The sequence below is a fragment of the Parasteatoda tepidariorum genome, chromosome X1, assembly GCF_043381705.1.
Source record: "Parasteatoda tepidariorum isolate YZ-2023 chromosome X1, CAS_Ptep_4.0, whole genome shotgun sequence".
Lineage (NCBI taxonomy): Eukaryota > Metazoa > Arthropoda > Arachnida > Araneae > Theridiidae > Parasteatoda > Parasteatoda tepidariorum.
The window spans coordinates 13154730-13174923 of record NC_092214.1 but is presented as its reverse complement, the minus strand read 5'-3'; the positions used below and the strand labels follow the sequence as shown (position 1 = coordinate 13174923).

Sequence of the window (20194 nt, the reverse complement as noted above, 5' to 3'; positions counted from 1 at the left end):
TTGTTTTAGTTAATAAATTTAGTTTATGAATGATATTTATTTCTTTATGAATAACGCTCAATAGACCCTCGAAGACGTGGGGGCCTAAAAGTGGTGACCCGTTTGGACATAGAACACGTACAGTCTGCAAATAGAATGTGTTTCTTTCATGGTGGTGTCAACTGGCGTTTAGTAAACTTATTCTAAGACATAAATGTGGTCATTTATTTCAAATATTAGATGAAATTTAAATTTATAAATGCTTAAAATAATGTAAATTTTTTAATATTTCTATAAAGTTAATTGAACTTTTTAAAATATTCTGTCATTATATTTGACATTTAATAACTACTTTTCAATTTCGTAAACTTTGTTACTTTAATCTTAATTTCAATTACAATTTGTAAAAAGCAATGAATTTTTAATTAGAGTATAAGAAATACAATTAATTAGTTTCAACTTTATCACTTACTATAATTTTAACTTAAAATGAAGTATTCTTCAACTGCATTTTGCATTCTTTCTCAAAATGCATTTATTAACTTGTGTTTGATATGCTTCGTTTGAAATTTTCAATTTGTGATTTATTGTGCATGCCTTTTACTTTTTGCTCTCTGACTCGCTAATATAAACAAAATGCCAGACGAAATTACTGCTTCTGAAAGCGTGGCAGATGTTGCTCGCGTTGCTTTTAAAGCACCCCCGTTTTGGCGCGCTAATCCAGAAGTGTGGTTTATTCAATTGGAACCCTCGAAGACGCGGGGGCCTAAAATTAGCTTCATTTCTTAATAATACAAAATAATTTATGATAATATTTTATGAATAAACTATTAACTAATTAATTAGTTGATTTCAAAGGCTCTTTTAAATATGCTTAGAAAACAAAGATAAATATGAGAATAGTAAAATCATGAAATTGATATTTAATCTAAAACAAAGTAGACTCATTCCAAGTGAAATTGACTAAATTTAAATGCTGTCATGTCACAGATTTTCACAAAAATGTTTTTAGAAAAGTTCTGGTGAAAAACTACAAAAATAATTTTTTTAGAATTTACTTTTAAATTTTAATCGATCGAAGGAAACAAAATCATAGATGATGGTTGTGATTCCAGCATTTATAAGAGCGAACATAAAATATTTTATGTTTGCTTTTATAAAGATAATTATTAAAAAAAGTAAGTTTAAGTAATTAAAGGAATTTTAAAAGCTAGGAAATATGTAATGCCAATTGTGGCATCACAGTGGTTTGTATGATAAAAATGTCGAACTGTTATATGGCAATAACTGCCCACTTCACTCAGAATGATATTACAGAACTATAATGATATTACAGTCAAACCCATAAAGAACCTTCAAGGGACCGAAATTTTGGTTCACTATAACCGGGAGTTCACTATATCCGGCCCCCCGAACAATTTTAACTAATTGTTCCGAACTCCTTTTTATTATACATTATTTGAATAAATGACCAATAAAATGAAATACAAAAATGACTGAGAAATAATATGTAGTAAAGAAAAATGTATTAACTTGCTTTTATTTTTTATTACTCTTCCTCTTGTTTACAAAAAAAAAAATTTTGTAATCTTTAGCTGATGCAGGGAAAAATTTGTACATACATCTGCCTGAGTAGGCCTCTGTTCAGGGATGGAAAAGTGTGATAAAGAAGCAAACAAGAGAAAATACTTATCGCTACATTCCACTCTATAGATGGTTTTAAAAATCTGTACAAGTATTAAATTTAAAGTAGACATTTTAAAAGAAATTAAGAAAAAAAATCAGTCAAAGACAGAAAAAAGTTCATAATATCCAACTTCCTCACTTTTTTAATTTTCTATATCCACAAAAAAACAATATACGTGTACAGCAAGGCATGGGGCCGAACATTTCGTTCACTATATCCAGGAGTTTACTATAAAGTTTAACTGTATATAGAATTAATATTTAACTTTATTTTTAAAAACTTGAAATACTTCAATTTATAATGGGGCTCAGGTTTTTTTTAGATAAAATTTAAATAAAAATATTCAATTAAAAATTAAATTATTTTAATTCAGATTGAATTTTAAATTTTTTAAAAGATAGTATTAAACTAGATCGCTACATAAAAAATTATTTATCAAAATGAAATAGGAGTACTTTGTTCTTAACAACTCAAAAATAGGCTAGTGATAAATTACACGCTTTCTTCTATGATAATTAGATCTGTGTGAATATAAATAAGATTTTTTTCCAATAACTGTTAATTATATTGCTTAAGTTCAATTCTTTGAAAATCTGATAAAAATTTAGAAACTATTCTTGTTAAAGCAAGCATTGTGAAAATTCTAAAAGGCATTTTTGATAATCTTAAAAGGATTTTGAAAAGGATACAAAGGATGTAGTACATACATTCCTATGCATCAACACAGGGATGGAGATTACGGACATAGTATAAATGAACGTTGCAATTGCTTACTGTTAAGTTTTTTTTTTTTTAAATTTTGCACTTACTGAAAATATTATAAACTGCATTTTATGAATAAAATGTAAATTACTCATTCTTAGTTAACACTTTACACACAGCCTAATTATCATTAATTCAAAATATAAATTATGGACATGAGTAACACTCACTTGCTAATTCATTCATTGCTAATGAACTGAAAGGAAGATATTTCAGTTCATTATCATGGCCAAATTGAGCTTTATTAAAAGTGACATAGACATTCTGAATGACTTCATTTATTGATGGGCAGCATTTCTCGCTTATCAAGTTCCTTTATGATTTGGATGCTCTGGACTCTAGAAGCTGTTGACGTAAAAGTGCCCGAACAATTACCAGGAAATAATGCTTTTCTCTACCATTTGCCGAATAAATTGAGGCACTGGAATAGTAAGATGACCTGAGTTGAACCTCAATCGCCTCTTTCCATTGTAAAAAACCTGTGTAAAATAAAATAACATAATTTAATCTTCACAGTTTATTCAAATACTACTGCAATATTACATATTCAATGAATTCAAAATGGAAATGTAAACACATTAATTCAGGAGCAGTTATAACCATGATAAAATTTATTTAAACAAGCAAATGTACTAAAAGACTAACTGAAAACTGAGACTAACTAAAATAGGGAAAATAAAGCTTTATATGACTGACACTTAATAGATGTTTTTTAAAACTTGTCACTTCAATCTTAATCGAATCTTTATAGCTATTCTATAAGTTAATGAGAATCACCGTTACCTTTCGCAGCATGTAACTTATTATTGTTGTTAAATAGCTGATCCATACACAACAGATTTGCAACTCTTAATTTTTAATACCGTGATATAGTAATCGACTAACAACTATTGTAATAGAAATTACTGTTTTCACATTGTAATGTAAATAATAACAATTGCTACATAACATAACAATAGCAACATGTAAATTGGAATTTTATACAATTTATAAACTTACTCGTAATGGAATCAAATTGGTGCTCCTCTTTTTCTACCACTTTTTTGATGTTATGACATTTTGATAAGTGCCTTCTTAATAATATTCGAGCTGTGAAACACACTTCACAACCATTCACAGGACATTTCAAACCTCTAGCTTTTACATCTGCTTATATGCTCGGATAAATTTTTATTTTGTTTAAATATTTTTTCGCAAATCACCTGATTCATAATTAAACATAAAAAATAGCAAGTTGATAAGTAAAAACAAGAAGCATTAATAACTCTTGTATACATAGCACGTTTGAAAACTAAATCTAAAATCTGTCGCCAAAATACTATCCAATACCATGTCCCTGTCCATATATAGTGATGTCATTTTCGACCAATAGCGTGATCCGGCGCATTTGTAGTTTAATCCCTCATAGAAATAATATGTGCATGCAACTGATAGTGATATCAGTATTTGTTAATTGTTTTTTTTCCCTTCAAGTTCTAGTCATTGGAATAGTGTACATCTGAATGCATAATCGAAATATAGTGAGTATCACAAGCAAAAATTCCTTACATTGACAAATAACATAAAAGTTATTAGAGGTAGTAAAAATGGAATAAGGAAACAAAAATTAGCTTCATGGTATAGCTGTAAAAAATCTTAAATTAATGATATCACAAATTATTATCATTATTATAGTAAATTATAATAATGATAATTTGTAAGTAAGTTAACTATATACTCGTGGTTTTTTAAAAAAAATCTTTTTTAACAACCAATTCATTTGTAAATCTGAATAGCTGCTACCTTTTAACTTCAGTCGCAGAGGCACAGTCTCCCGTGGGAACATTGTTTGGAGGTTTGACTATTCAGTGTGCCGAATAAAAGGACCACCCTGAATAACTTTTAAACTAATGATCAGATCTTCTCGTTCTAGGATTCAGTCTTAATGGCTCGAGGGGGTAACCTCAAATATGCTAATTAATTGGTCAGGAGACAAGTTCAGGCTCCCTAATGTTAATTTTACTTTTAGCCTACTTCGATATATTTCAAGAACTTTTTAAACGAATTGCAAAATCTTTGCAAACAATTATAACATTTGATTTTCCAAAGATCATTCCATGCAAAAAAATACTTTTTAGTAAATATTTACTATTTTTTTTTTACTTTTATTTAATAACAGTAATAAAACTTTTGAATTGAAAGGTACATAAATTTTTGCATAATTTTAAAGTATCTTAACTTTGCATGATAGTAATAGTTCCTGAGAAATCGAATTTTAAATATACGACCAATCAATTAGCATAGGTCAATAATATATCAATAATTGGTCACCCCCTCAAACAATTAAGTTTGAGTCCTAGAATGTGAAAATCTAATAATTAGATCAAAAGTTATTCAGGGTTGTCCTTTTTTTTGGCGCATTGTGCATGGTTCAGGTACATATCCTTACTTGCAAGATACTGTGTATCAAATTTTTTAGGAACTGATTAATTTTTTAAAAAAGAAATTTAATTAGCAGTTTTAGATTATAAAATTTTTATGGTAATGTATTCAGGGGTTATACAATTTTCTATTTTCAGTAAATACAGCAAAATATCTTCTAGAGTAAAGTTTAGTAGTTTCTTAATTGTTGATTTGTCTCTTTCATCAAATTTTAAGAATAATAAAATGAAAATACTGTGCCTTAATGTTTTATTTTGTCTTTCAATATCACTAGACAACAAGAAGATTATGTGGGTCCAAGTTTTGAAGTAATTTCAGCCTCAGGACCAAATGCTGCTCTTGTTCATTATCATCCAACTGAAGAGACTACAAAAATCATATCAATTGATGAATTTTATATGTGTGATTCTGGTGGTCAGTACATGTATGTAATTTTTTTTTCCTTTTTTATTTAATTATGCAATTTTTTTTTATTCCATTTGATTTTATTTGATTCCAAATTTTTTTGTTAGTGATGGCACAACAGATGTGGCCAGAACTTATTTTTTTGGAACCCCATCACAATATGAAAAGGTATGTAAAATTCCTCATTTGTTCAATTGTTAATCTAACTATATTATTCTAATTGATATATTGCGTTTTAACCGCTTCCCTTAGCAGTTATTTTTTTTTTTTAAAAATTCAGAAAATCAACATATTTTTTTATTCCATTAATAAATACAAGGAACAAAACATAATGCACAAGTTTTTAGTTGAAAATTTTATTTTTTAATGCATAAGAAACATTTAATTTGCCATCAGTTTACTATCCCAAGTTATCCGAGGCAAATGAAAAAAGTTAAATATTAGTCTTTGTAGAATAGTTCTTAAAACATGCAACACAAAGTGATACTTTTCAAAAGTCTGTGAAGGAATAAGCCATTATTTTGATTTTTTTTTTTACTCTTATTGCTATGTAAATTCAGCAACCATCGTATATACAATCACACAAAACATGTGTGCAGTCTCACAATCCAACAGCAAAACTCTCACATAAAACTTGGCAATCTTCCAATTAGCAGGTTATGTTTTTTCGCTTCCGACTTTGTACAATTGGGATAAAACAAAATGTACTGACAAATTCTGCTCTCGGATGATAATTTACTTGCAGTATATACGTACCCGAGTTAACTCGGATAATCAGGGATGCGGTTAATATACAGGGTTCCCAAGGTCCTTAAAAACTGCTTAACTTTTATTCTGGAAAATAAGGGCCCTTGAAAGTACTTAGTTTTGGTACAAGGTTCTTAAAAGTGCTTAATTTTTCAGCATCACTATAGTTGATAGGAGCAATTTCTAAACATTCTAAACGAAAAGAATAGAATGTGGACAAGGAGAATACTGCAGATGGAAGAGAAAGTGCTTTGGGGGGGGGGCAGTTCAAAAGTACTTAAGTAGGAGACTTTCAAAATTGACATAATTTAAGAAATTCAGTTCTACTGGTAATGCATCTGGTAATAGGAATAAAGTAAAACCCTAAGAAAAGAAGTATCAGAAAAAAAATTTTGAACTAGAATCCATAACAAAAACGATTTCCGAAAATCTTGGAAGAATTAAATAAATTTGTATAATATTTCAGTGTGTAATAAGTAACAGTAAATTTATAAAAAGCAGCAACGTTTTTCAAAATTCATGATTGTACTAAAAATTAAACAGCTTTGTAATAAACAGGGTTTGAAAATTCCCATCCCACCTAGGTTTTACTTCAAAAACCTGATATTTATTGAGTTTCTTCAAAATTATTTTAAATTTTTATTTCTGAGTACTAAATAATGCATGATTTACTCCTAACAAAAAAGTTAAATATTTGATAATTATTTATAACTTGTTTTGCTGTGATGTAAATTTTTTTTTTAAGTTTTAGATTGTTACGTTATTGTTTATAACATTATTGATTGTTACGTTATTGCAGGTAACACTGCAACTTAATATACTGTTTCTTTTTTTAATTATTATTTATTCTTTTAAAGCTTCTATTCAACTTTTGATTGCTTTAAAATTAGTAAATGTTTTTCGTCAAATTGTTTAGCATTATCAGGGATGAGATTTTTCCGCTTTTTAGCGGATTTCCGCCTTTTTTGCTTTTGTCTCCTGAATTTCAGCCTTTTTATCAAAAACTCCGATTATCTAAGTTTTTTTCTTCTTTTTTTTCATATAAATGTTCCCCTTTTTCTGAAAATTCAACCGTTAAAATGAAATAATTATATTTCTTTTCAATTTTCAAAAATAAACAGAAAATTCAAACTACGTAGCTTCCGCATTTTTAATAATTTTAGCTATTTTCTCCACTTCTACGAGCAAAAAATAAGATTTTCCTCATTTTTACCAGATATCTCATATTTTCGTAAGTCAGACGTCACTGCATTTTAATATCAAACATCGATTTTCTTATTCACCTGATTTAAAAGTTGTGCATTTCGATTCTTATTCATGCAATTTCAAAAGCGTACATTGCTTATTTACGAGGTTTAAAAATCCAACATCGCTGTTTGTATTTAAGCGTTTTTAAATTTCTATGTAGTGATTCGTATTCACGTGAGTTTAAAATCCAATGTCGTGATTCCTTTATGCGGTTGTAATATCAAACATCACTTTTCGTATTTACACGTGATTTAAAAATTAGGCTTTGGGTGCGTATTCAGTTAATTAAAAATTATGCATCGTGATTCGTATTTACGCGATCTAAAAATTAGGCAACATGATTTATATTTTCACATTTTTGAAATCCAATATTGAGTTTCGTAGTCACGTGATTTCAAAATCAAAGATCGCAATTTGTATTCTCGCGATTTCAAAATCCTTTATCACAATTATTCTAAGAAGTAAGTTTTTTTCTTGAATTAGTTACTATATAGGTGGCAGTTGTTCTATTGACGATTTTTGGTATATATATATATAACATAAAAAGATTAAATGAAGCTTTTTATGTTACATATATATATATATATATAGGCATTACAACATCAGCCAAACTGGATGAGAATATGTTGCTGATTATTTTTGCTATAAATCACGTATTAGTAATTTTTAATAAAAAAAAAATGAAATGTTAATGTATGTTCTCAATAGATTAGTGTGCTAAACTAGGCAGTAATAATTGACTCCCTTGTGACTCAAGAAAAATATAATTTCCAGCTTTATTTTTTCAATTTGTAATTTTACTTTTTACAAAATCTTAAGGGTCGATATAACTATACCTATATTAATAAATTAGTACACAATTTTATATCAACACATAATTATTTATTATCTTGAATCGTCTGAAATTTATTATTAAACGATTGATTTGCTCTTTTTTTTTTTTTACTTTCTTCAAACAATATATGGTTTTCTTTTAATTTCTGTCTAGCTTGTCTCATACTAAGTTTTTTCTGTTCCCTTCTCTTTTGCATTTGAACATTTGATTGCTTTCTTTTTTAACATTTTGGTTTTGCCATTTTTTTTTCTAAAATTTGAAGAGAAAAAAAATGTTAAACATCACAGAAATTATTTAGAAAAACTGCCAATATTTACTTCTCCGATAAGAAAAAGTTAAACTTAATTGATTTTCTCTAAAAATACAAGCAAATTAACACATTTGTTGCATTTAAAAAAATATCAATTAAAAGAAAATAGTTTTTTAATTATTAAATATGTATTATGATTATCTAACACATTGTCTCTTCCATTGACTGTGTCTTCACCTCCGTGGACGTCCACGGAGGAGACAAAAACTAGTTCTTGAATTTTACTGATTTTTAATTTTGAAGTTACAAAAATGGGGCAGTTCTTTTTATTAAATATACTATTTTTGCAATCTAAAATTCATCTATCAAAAATAAAATAATTTTCTCTTACCTTCTTTATGATGTCCACGGAGTATACGGTGATAACTTTGCCAAACCCCAGTTGAACACAACAATCCAAAACTGACACCAAAGAGAACAAAAACAACTGATAGTTAACATTAGAAAATGGAATGGTTACCTTTCCCAGCAGCTGTCTTATAGGGATTTCGCATATGCTGCCCTTTATTGCATATTTACCGAACTATATTAATTGTCCACGGAGGGAGACTTCATTTTTGATGGATAAAGTTTATTAGTCATTTATTTTATAAAAATAAATTTTTTTAAAAAAAATATTAAATAAAAAGTTACGATAAACATTTAACTAGGTAAAACTACAAAAATCATTAAAATAACATTTAAATTGTTTAAGAGCCATTAAAAATTATTTTGTGTCACAGACGTAGGGACGTCCACGGAGGGGATTTTGAAGTTATGCTTATTAAAAAATAAGAATGAAATATTAAATACATTTAGCAGAAATGCATATGATTTGTTAGTTAGAACTTTACGAAAAATGATGAAGAAAAATATAAAGAAATCTGCGGTATTTCCTAATATTTATTACTAAGGGACTTTAAAAATCACCTTTTTCTGAGAATGACCCAAACACAATTGTATTTTTATTCTATAAAAATTTTATAAAGGTATTTATTGCAATGAATTTTAAAAATATATATATTAAGTTAAGCCTAATGAAGAAAAAGTGGAATGATTCAAGGTTCTTAGATATTAGTTGACCCGTTTTTACTTGAAATAGGACTTAATTTAACATGACATAGTTAAGAAAACTACTCTCATACATAACTCTAATTCAACTTCTTAGTATAAATTTTTTTTTATATATCCTTATAAATGAAACATTTTGTTAATAGCGAAAAAGAATTTTTTTGGTGTAACTGAATATTTACCAAGATTGGTTCACAGCTGAATTTTTATGCATGTTTAGTAATGAAATATAAAAACTTTTAATAATTTTTTCAATATTTTTCCAAAATTTCTTTTTTTAATATATGAAAAAAATTGCACATTTTAATTTCTGCACCTAATTTTACAATTCAATTTCAAAAAAATTATTAAAAAGGGAATACAGATAAGTTTCATAGATGTTGTTAATCCTTAACAATCTGAAAATGTTTTAGAAAAAACCTGACCTGGGTTTGCAGAAATTGTCTGGTTCCTTATTTGGCGAGCCCTGAAACAATTATTAAAACAATTTTATCAGTAAAATTGTTTTTTATTATTGATTTTTTTTAAGAAAGTTAAATAATTAGCTCTGTCACTGGTGGTATATATTTATTCGATGATAAACAATCATACTATTTTTAAGGTCCTTAATTTTTTTTAAAAAGTCCTTAATTTTTTCAAAAAAAGTCCTTAAAAGTGCTTAATTTTTGCTTAGTTGAAAAGAGTGGGAACCCTGATACATAAGGAAATTTTAATTTTGTTGAACAAAATAAAGTTCTTCAAAAATAAAACGACCCTAGGACTTAAGATATTAAACTATCACTAACACATGAATGTGCAAGTTGCCTTTTTCTTGATATTTTTGATGAAATCATTTTAAAAATTCTTTTGAAATCTTTCTGATTTTTTTTTAGTTGAAACATCTCGGAAATTTAGGAACATAATGCAAAATGTAATGATAAAGATGAAAGAGATTCTTAAAAAAAATATTTTGCCCTTAACCGCTTTCCTGATTATCCCGAGTTACCCTGGGTATGTATATATTGCAAAAATATATTAACCCGAGATAACTCAGGCGAGTGGAATTTGTCAGTATGTTTTGTTTTATCACGTTTTTACTCAGCCAAAAGCAAAAAATAACTATAATCTGCTGTCATTGGAAATTTGCCAAGTTTTGTTTGCGAGTTTTGCTGTTCGATTGTGGGACTGCACACGTGTTTTGTGCTATTTTATAATCAATGGTTGCTGAATTTACATAGAAAAAAGCGTAAAATAATGACGTATCACTTCACTGGTACTTCACTTTTTGTTGTCCCTTGTTTTAAAAACCATCATACAAAGACTAATATGCAAGTAACTTTATTTCTTTTTCCTTTGATTAATAAGTATACTGGATAGTAAACTGATGGTAAATTAAATGATTTTTATTCATAAAAAATAATTTCAACTTAAAACTTGTGTATTAGATTTCGTTTTAGTTCCTCATATTTATCAATGAAATAAAAAAATTGGTTGTTTTTTTTTACATTTTTTTTCTTCAAAAAAATTGGTAAGGGAAGCAGTTAATTTTGTTTTATCAGGATGTTATACTACCATGATAACTTGAAAGTATAGGGAAATTGACCTGAAATTGAGGGAATTCTGTATTTTTTATAATAAACATGAAAAAGTCGGGGAGTTTGTTATAGCGAACAACTAGGATGCCATATCTTTTTTTTTTATTAATTTTAAATGTCATTTTTCTTGTATCATTCAAGGGTGCTATTCTTCCAACAACAGCATTAATTTCCATCTTGTAAAAAAAACAACAGTGTTTTTGATTTTACACATTTGTAAGAGGTTTAAATAAAAAACTTCTAGCTTTTGAAAGTTAATTCTCTATAAATAATAAGGAATGCCTTTATAAGCCTTTGTACATTTGATTTTTTAAAAAAAAAGTAAAATATAAATTACCTGTATTGTCCTGGAACACGATGCCTCATAACTTGAGTAAAAAATTGCGGGACTGGTGTCTTTATCGACTTAAAAAAAGATAAAAACAAAACATGATTTTAAAAAAATATCAATCAGTTATTTCTCATAGAATACTCATCAAAACAATAAATGCAATTTAACATAAAAAATCAACTTTTACAACCATTTTTTGAACCAACAACACCACAAGCTTCAACATTTTCATCAATTGGTGCATAAACATAAAATGTGCTGTTTGCAGCGTTTTAACCAACCTGTAACAAATTCTCATTTTCTCTCTCATCATTAGAACCAAGACATACTATATTTCTTTTCCAAGCAACCACCAAATTTTGGTGTTTTTTTGCTGGCAGAATTTCAGAATGAAAAACAAGAAAATTCACTTGTTTTAAAAAATGATCTAAACAGTTATTTTAAACTTAAGAATAGCATTTGTGAATAGACCAATAAAACAAGAGGATCAAGGTTCGACTGTAAGTTTTTTGAGCATTCAAACTTCTGAATGAACTAAAAATATGGACATTTTGAACTAAATAGTCAATCAAAACCTAATGAAATATTATCATTATATTATTTATATGGATTTTTTACTGTAGATAGTATAGTTAGTGAGGATAGAATTTTTGATATTGCTTTAAATAATAACAATAAAGGAAATATTTAATAATTTTTCGTATTTTAACTTATATGCTAATATAATTTTATTCCCTGTTGTAGCCCTTTTTTCATGTATTTGTTTTTATATTTCGAATTTAACATAATTGAACTTACAGGAATGCTTCACTAGGGTATTAAAAGGACACATTGCTATATCTTCTGCAGTTTTTCCTAAACATATCAAAGGTATAGTTTATGCTCATTATAGTTAGAATATAAATATTATATAAAAAATTTTAGTGAAATGAACATTTTACCTTTATTGAATATCTATTTTTTAAAGGTCAAATGCTTGATACATTAGCTAGAAAATCATTATGGGAAGTAGGACTAAATTATATGCACAAAACTGGACATGGTGTCGGAGCATACCTCACAGTTCATGAAGGTTTGTTTAATATTTTATAATAGTCTTTTGAAATGTGTTATTTGTTGTAAAATATAAAAATCAAGTTGGTTAACATAATCAGTATCAAAATAAGTATAGTGCAACCTCTTGGTAGTGACCTTTCTCTGTTCTATAGTAAAATGGTCATTACTGGAGGTTGGTCATTCTTAGGCGATACCTCCATTGACCAAAATGTTATCGAAAGTATGCGATTTATTGCAAACAATTTTAATTTTTGTTACAGTAATTTTCTTGCTGTGGAAATGTCACTTGTGTTGCCCTCATGACAACTGAATCAAAAATATATAAATAAAATTTAGCAGCTATAAAAATGATCCCTACTGATATAATAATGTGTAAAAACAAATTTACCACTTATAAATGACAAAACTATTTTAAATAATTACACAATTATTTTTTTTTATTAAAGTTTGCATTTAAATTTATATCATAAAGATTAGTTAACTTGAAAATATGTGAAGAGGTTTGTTTTCTTGAGATGCTTAGTTTTTTCTAAAATAACTTTTTTTCTAAATTTCAACTTAAAAAATGAATGATTAAGAGCATCGTCCTTAGTGCACTCTGATTGCAACATGATATTGTAGACCTTTTTCAGCGATCATCAGAAAGAGCTCTGTAAATAAGAGCCTTGCTAAAATATTCTGAATATATTTTAATTTACTTATTTGTTTTGTTATTATTTTTTGTTTTGATATTTTTTTGTGTTTCCTTATTTGACCTTTTCCACATTTGGTGCAGAGATTTGCCCGGATTTGATGGTCTCTCCTAAAGGTTTTCTTCAACACACACACTTTTATATATATATATATATATATATCACAAAACTGGNTATTTATATATATATAAAATGACTTATAACATTACTGAATCTATTGCAAAACTTATTCCTTTGCAGTATATAGTTTATGCTTTTGAGTGATGAATGAATTGATGTGTTTTAATGATGCTTTTGAAATTAAATTCAATGGCCATGGGCAGAGGAACGTACTTTTAACTGTATGAATTGCAGTTGACAATCAATGAGGAGAATAAATTTCCTTTCGGGTCTCTCCAAAATAGAGCTTTTCCATAAACCATCCTTTCTGGATCACTTTTGCCTTTCTACATGATTTCGGATTCATGATATTCTTCCTTCAACCTCGATCTTTCAAACTTATAATCTTGTTTGAACACAGTAGTTTTGTTAGTTGTAGTGCCTTGGTTCAGATTACTGACATTTGCAAATTTTGCTATTATATTAGATTTGTCTAATTTTTACAATGGGTTCAGGAATTTGAATTATGGAGTAAATCGACTCAAACAATTCTGGTCTTGAGGCTTACTTCTTCTTGGGCACTACAGCCTATGACAGGCCAAGGCCTTCCCAATAAGTTTTTGCCATCTTGATCTATTCTGTGCCATGGCCTTCCAGTTAGTTATTCCTATTATCTTTAGGTCCTTCTCAACTGCTTCCAGCCACCTAGTCAGTGGACGATCTCTTTTTCTTGTACCTTCTGGCTTAAAAAAAGTTATTTTTTTTGCGGGGATTTGGTTTTCAGATCTATAAAAAGTCTCAGCTATCAAATGTGATTGGCATCGAGGCTTACTAAAAGCTGAAAACTATACTTCAATATTTTTGGTTATTATGTATTTAATATTTTGGTGATGATTTATTCATTTATATTTATTGCTTCCCTCTTAATTTTTCAAAGAAAATTATGCAAATCCATCTGATTTAAAGACACAACCATTTTTTTTTATTTTTTAAATTTTATTTGAATTATTTTTAGCTGTTAAATCACTTAACTTATAATTACAATATTTTAAATTATTATTAAGAGAGATGTTGCAATGGCTATTGTTCCATATAGTACAGCTTTATGCAATGTTAACTAAATTATATTTATTATTATATTTGTAAGATTTATTTTAGTGATTTTTTGCTGTTTAATATATGAAACTTTTAATTTGTTTGAAAAAGATGAGTTGCACTAGCAATTGTTCTATATTATACAATTTTAGGAAGAAAGTTTTTGAAATCCATTTAGTTCATTTAAAGAGAAATTATGTTTATTCATATATTGTATATTATTTTGAATTATATTCATATATAGAATTATTTTGAATTAATTTTAACTATTTCTCATTTGTAATTGTGTGTTTGAAACAGATTTCTTTTGTCTACAAGCTTTTAGTATGACAACATTGTTTTAAGAATGTGTTACAACTTAAAATTGCAGTAAATAGCTGAATTAAAAGTTAACTTTTTCCTAACATCTGTAATGCTATTCAGTTGTAATTAGTTTAGCATATAAAATTATCAATGCTCTTATATACTTTGCATTTTTACTAATAATTATGCATAAGAGATTTGAACTTTTTCCTCTAACATGTATGTTTCTTGTTCCGATATTTGTGCTATTACATTTTATATCGTATTTTAAATCCCTAAAAATTACCACTTTGCTTCATATGATAGTATAATGATTGATATTTTGCACATAATTGTCATTTTGAATACCAAAATTGATAGTCATTTTTCTGTACCTAGGACCAACTGAAATTGATTGGAAAACTAATCCAGATGATCCTGGTTTGCAAGAAGGAATGATATTATCAAATGGTAACTGTTTTTAATTACTTAAGCACCATTCTCATTGCATGTGGTTCATTCACGCACTTCCTACCATTGTTAAAAAAATTGAGAACCTGATTGGTGAGTATTTTGCAAGAAATTTTTTTTTCACCAATCAGGCTCTCATACTCACTTGATGGTAGAGATTGAAAGTACTTGAACCGCATACAGTGCCTTTGAACCTTTTTTTGGTATGCTAAAAAAGCGGAAGACTTTTGGGGGAGGAAATTGTGCAATTGAAAATTCTCTTCCATCAAGAAATTTGCTCAATTCAAAGTTTTAAAGTAGAGTACCAAGTATCTCATATACCTGGATAACTGAAGGTTAGATTAAGTATCAATAGGGGATAAAATGGCAGCATTTTTTTCATCTCTGATAAAAAGTAACTGAAATTAAATATGCACAAGTTACTTTTTCTCAGCTACTGATCACTCACTGGTGAATACAAAATATAAAAAGAATAACATCACATATATTTACCCACCTTAGAAAAGGTTCTGTATTTTAAAACTTTCTTACAGCTGAAGTGAATTGAGATAGATTCCTTAATATAACAGTTACTATTTGAGAGATCTTACTTAATCTTTGCTTAAATAGGATTAAAAGAAGGTAGCAATTGTTTTAATGACTCATTCAAAACATAAGGAACACTGTATTGTTTAGAGGATATTTGTCAAATAATCCACAGTTCAAGTAAATGTATTATTAAGGATGTCTTGGAGTCACAAATACTTCAATGAAACCCTGGGACTGACATAACGAAGTATTTTTCTTTCCCTCAAGTAGTACAGTTAAGTCGTCAACAGTGACAACACTCCCATTTCACACACTTTCTACACTGTTTGGGTGGTCTGAAGATAGTGAACATACCTTACATTAGAAAAGGGCTAGCAAAGGGGGAATTCTCAAGTGTTAGTTTAAAGAAATTAAATATTTCTTTAATATTTTTTTTAGTTTATTAAAGTTTTGATAACTGTATATGTTTTTTTTTTTTTTTTTTGTAAGAGTTGAGAGCCTAAAGGGGGGCTGCATGTTAGATAAATAAATGCTAAAAGGGTTTTTCTATTTTCATTGAGTGTAAAATGAATATAAAAAGTATATAGTTTGGATCTTTGTTCATCTTATTTAAGAGGACAATCTCATGCATTGAACTCACGTCAGTAACGTCATGGTTTGCGGGGTTCGCCCAGTTTCTTTTCATTTGCTGTTTGTCATTTACATGGATCATGACATCATCCCTTATCTGTTAAACAAGATTATTTAAGCTTCTGTTGCAGTAGATTATTTTATATTCTTACTTTTCGTTGCTCATTTGTCACTCTGTTTGTGGGAGTATGTTATATTTGTCTATCAGTTCAATATGCTTTTCAAATAAATCAAAATCGTTTACTATAGAAACTTTAGCTTTTGTTTGTCTTGTTAACGTACAGATACAATAATATTCTTGTGACAATCTTGGCTGTCAAAATTCAGAGTATGCATATCGTAATAATATCTTATTAAAAAATTCCAGAGTTAGAATGATACTTAACAAGTGGAAGTGAGGAATTAGAGCTTTGGGATTTATTTAAATAATTCCTACTTGTATTTATAATACATTCTTTTTATTTTGTATTGCATTTTTTTCCCAGCTATGTTAAGTATGGTAAAAGGTAAATTTATATGTTCAAAAATGTAATGTACTACTCAATACAAAAATTATTTGCCCTAATCTGCTTCAAAATTGTTGCGCTGATGTTCCATTCCTGCTTATAGCTTTAATTAATGTGATTGTTTAATAATTTGAAATATACTAGCAAAATACAAGTTACAGAAAAATACTTTTTGTTGAAATTACTGATTATACAATTATATATATATTTTTTTTAAATTTTTCTCTTCAAAAGTATAAGTACATTAACAATGAAAACATAGATATTGTTTTTATATATTTAAAACAAAGTGAAAACACATTGCATTTATATTTTTAACTATGAAAAATTAATTTAATTTTGAATCCGTACAATGTTTATTAGAAATTTAGATAATCATAATTATTATAGTTAGATCATCATATTAGATATTTAGATCTTTCAAAATCACTATAATTGTTAGAGCATAGGTTTTTTTCTGAAAGTCTATTAACACAAATAACAAGAAGATTTTGTAAAACATGAGAATGTCTTTTTTTTTCTCTTAAAGATATTTTGGAAAAAATTCTGACATGTTTTGTATTGAAGAATATAACTACATAGTTTTAGAAATAATATAGATGATTTTAGTTTCAAAGAAATGCTCTTAATGTATGAAATTCATAGAAAATCCCAAAATTTTTTAGTGCAAAAATTTATGTTTTCTTTTACCCCTTAACAGTATTATTCAATTTAAATGTTTTTTCAAGTGTTTGAGTATAAATTTAAAAAAAGAAATAAACTTAAAGATTTAGTTTTCTGATTAACCCCTATATATAGTGTTATTACATACTGTGGGGCTTTTTTTTTTTTTTTTTTTTTTTTTTTTTTTTTTTTTTTTTTTTAACGAAAGTACAATCTATCTTATTTATGTCAGTTCTTTGCCATAGATTAAAAGATGATAGAAACTTCTCTCACAATTTTTTAATGAAAAAAAATTCTTTTCTGAGACTATTTTAAATAAAAAGTTTTCAGATCCAACTTATTTACTATCATTGCAAGTTAAAATGCTCATAAATGCTTTCTGTTTTGAATATTTGTATTATTTTAGAACCAGGTTATTATGAAAGTGGACGATTCGGCATTAAAATTGAAAATTTAATTCTTGTGAAAAAAGCTGATACTAAGGTACATACAGTTTTCTAAATCTAGTAAAAATTATACTGTATTACTCCAACCTTATTTTACTTTTTTTTTTTTCTAGTACAACTTTCAGGACTGTGGTTTTTTGACATTTGAGCCACTTACCTTGATTCCTTTTCAAACAAAGTTATTGGATACATCTCTTTTAACAGTTGAAGAGGTAAGCTCGGTTAATTTTAAAAAATGAGCCCTTTTTATTATTATTTTTCTTTTTTGTTAATTGTAAGAATATGCTATCAGTATAGAAGAAACGTTGAGGCTGAATATTTACCTTGATAATCCATTGTTGCATTACCATTAACAAAATTCCTTCAAAGTTTGTATAAAAGATATTTTAATGATATGGACTGTAAGTTAATCCTGGTAGTTTTCCTTGTTCAAATTAAGAAACTGTTTAAACTCCCCTGGTCTAGTATTTTGCTTCCTTTTATAAATTATGGCAAGAAAAATTATTGAAGCATGAACTGTATTTTAACATAATTAAAAGCTATAAATATAATAAAACTCTTCATGGAATTTTTTTTAATTGTAATGATATTAGCAAAAATTTAGGAAGAAGGAAATTATTTTGGATTCTGAATTTTTTAAAGAATAGAAAATTGGCAGTTTTTCATTGCTTTAAAAATTTTATAATAGGGAATAAATTTTAAATAATAAGGGAATTGTGCACAACTGAAACAATTCAACTAATTTTTCTAAAACTGATCTTGTTATTAAGCAACTTCAAAAGAATTTTCTAATAACACTCATAGACAAAACTAATGCACATGACTTATGCAGTCATGTGTAAAAAAATTTAATACGAACTTTTAAATAAGAAACTAATAAAAAGTAAAAATTTCAAGCTTAGCAATTTAAGTAAAGCTCACTTGAATTAGAAATATCGCTTGAATTGGAGATAAATTCAGACAAGGAAAGTCTTTTTTTTAATTGTAAATGAAATGACACAAATATTGAATGTAATTTTAGAAGGGGCTGTATCATCTTTTGTATGAAAGAGCTTGACTCCCCCTGATTTCCATACATAATTATCGGTCCAAAATTTATATCTAATTTAAAGAAATCACTGGTAGGTCTAATACTTAACTATACTGGGCACTCAAAATATTTAAATAAAATTATTGACAATATTATTAAAGAATATTTTTCATGAATTATCTCCAATAATCAACCTATATTAGATTTTATTAATTAAACCAAAATTAAATCTATTACAACCTTTAATTTTCAACATCTTTTAATAGTATTCCACTTTCAAAACTAAAAGATGTCTTTTGAGTTATTACTGTAGTTTTAAAATATCTTTAATTGTGATTTTGATTATTGGGAAATTCTAATTAATATATGTCTTTGTAATAATTATTTTTACTATGTAAAACATTTTTTGGATTACATAGATGGAATACGACAAGGATCTAATTTTTAATCACTTTGAATTAGATTAAAAGTGATTATTTTTTTCATTATTAAAGTAAGTTAGCACTTTTCTGTCTAACTTACTTTTAAACTATTATGGAAAATTTTTACTCTAAATATCAAATATGTTTTTAGATATATTGATTATTTAATGAACTTTGAATTTTCGAAAATAATTTTGATAGAATTTTCAAACTTAATTAGCTTTGTTTAGTAATGCTTACCTCTAGGAATTAATATTGCTTCATAATCATGGCAGTAATATTAATTTTAAATTTTTGGTTTTAAATAGTAAAAACAAAGAAAATATCTGCATTGTTGACAGATAATAAAAGGAATTATAAGTTTATTATAAAAAATTAGATTGAATTCTAATGTTTCAAAAAACATTATTTAGTTGCTATTTTTATTTAAATAAATAGAATTAAAAGAATTTTCAGTAATATTTATTTATCCAAAAAAAAGACTTACTTCTCCTAAATTTAATTGAAAACAATTGATATCCAACTAATATAAATAAATTCTGTACAAAATCATTAAGTTAATTATGTGTTAAAATGAATTAATGAATATATGTACATAAAAATCTATTTGTTGTTTAGATTGATATTTTTTTCCATGTGCAAATCCAATTTCATTTGGCTTAAAAAATTTCATAACTAACCAACAACCTTCTCCTATAGTCATTTAATATTTTTCAATAAATATAAATAATTTCTCTAAAAACCATCAAATTAAAATGATGTATTAGAAATTTAACCTTTTATTTATTATACAATTTGAATTATCTAGTACAATGTATTATTACCTTGTGCAAATCCAGTTTTTTAACCAATTCATGGTAACAGATAAATCAAATGTGGTTCTCTACTTTAGTAAGAACACACCATTAAAATATATCCCATTAAC

General features: G+C 27.0%; 1 protein-coding gene across 2 annotated transcripts in view; it reads left to right on the top strand.

The window, feature by feature from the left end:
* The window catches only part of LOC107454822 (xaa-Pro aminopeptidase 1), a 138090-nt gene that overhangs the window by 98264 nt on the left and 19632 nt on the right, over positions 1-20194 (top strand). For both annotated transcript variants that reach the window (XM_071187627.1, XM_016072127.3), the window contains 7 exons: positions 5124-5273; positions 5362-5422; positions 12150-12219; positions 12317-12421; positions 14973-15044; positions 17778-17854; positions 17931-18029. In XM_071187627.1, coding sequence (XP_071043728.1) covers positions 5124-5273; positions 5362-5422; positions 12150-12219; positions 12317-12421; positions 14973-15044; positions 17778-17854; positions 17931-18029 — 634 coding nt within the window. The remainder of the gene's footprint in view (positions 1-5123; positions 5274-5361; positions 5423-12149; positions 12220-12316; positions 12422-14972; positions 15045-17777; positions 17855-17930; positions 18030-20194) is intronic.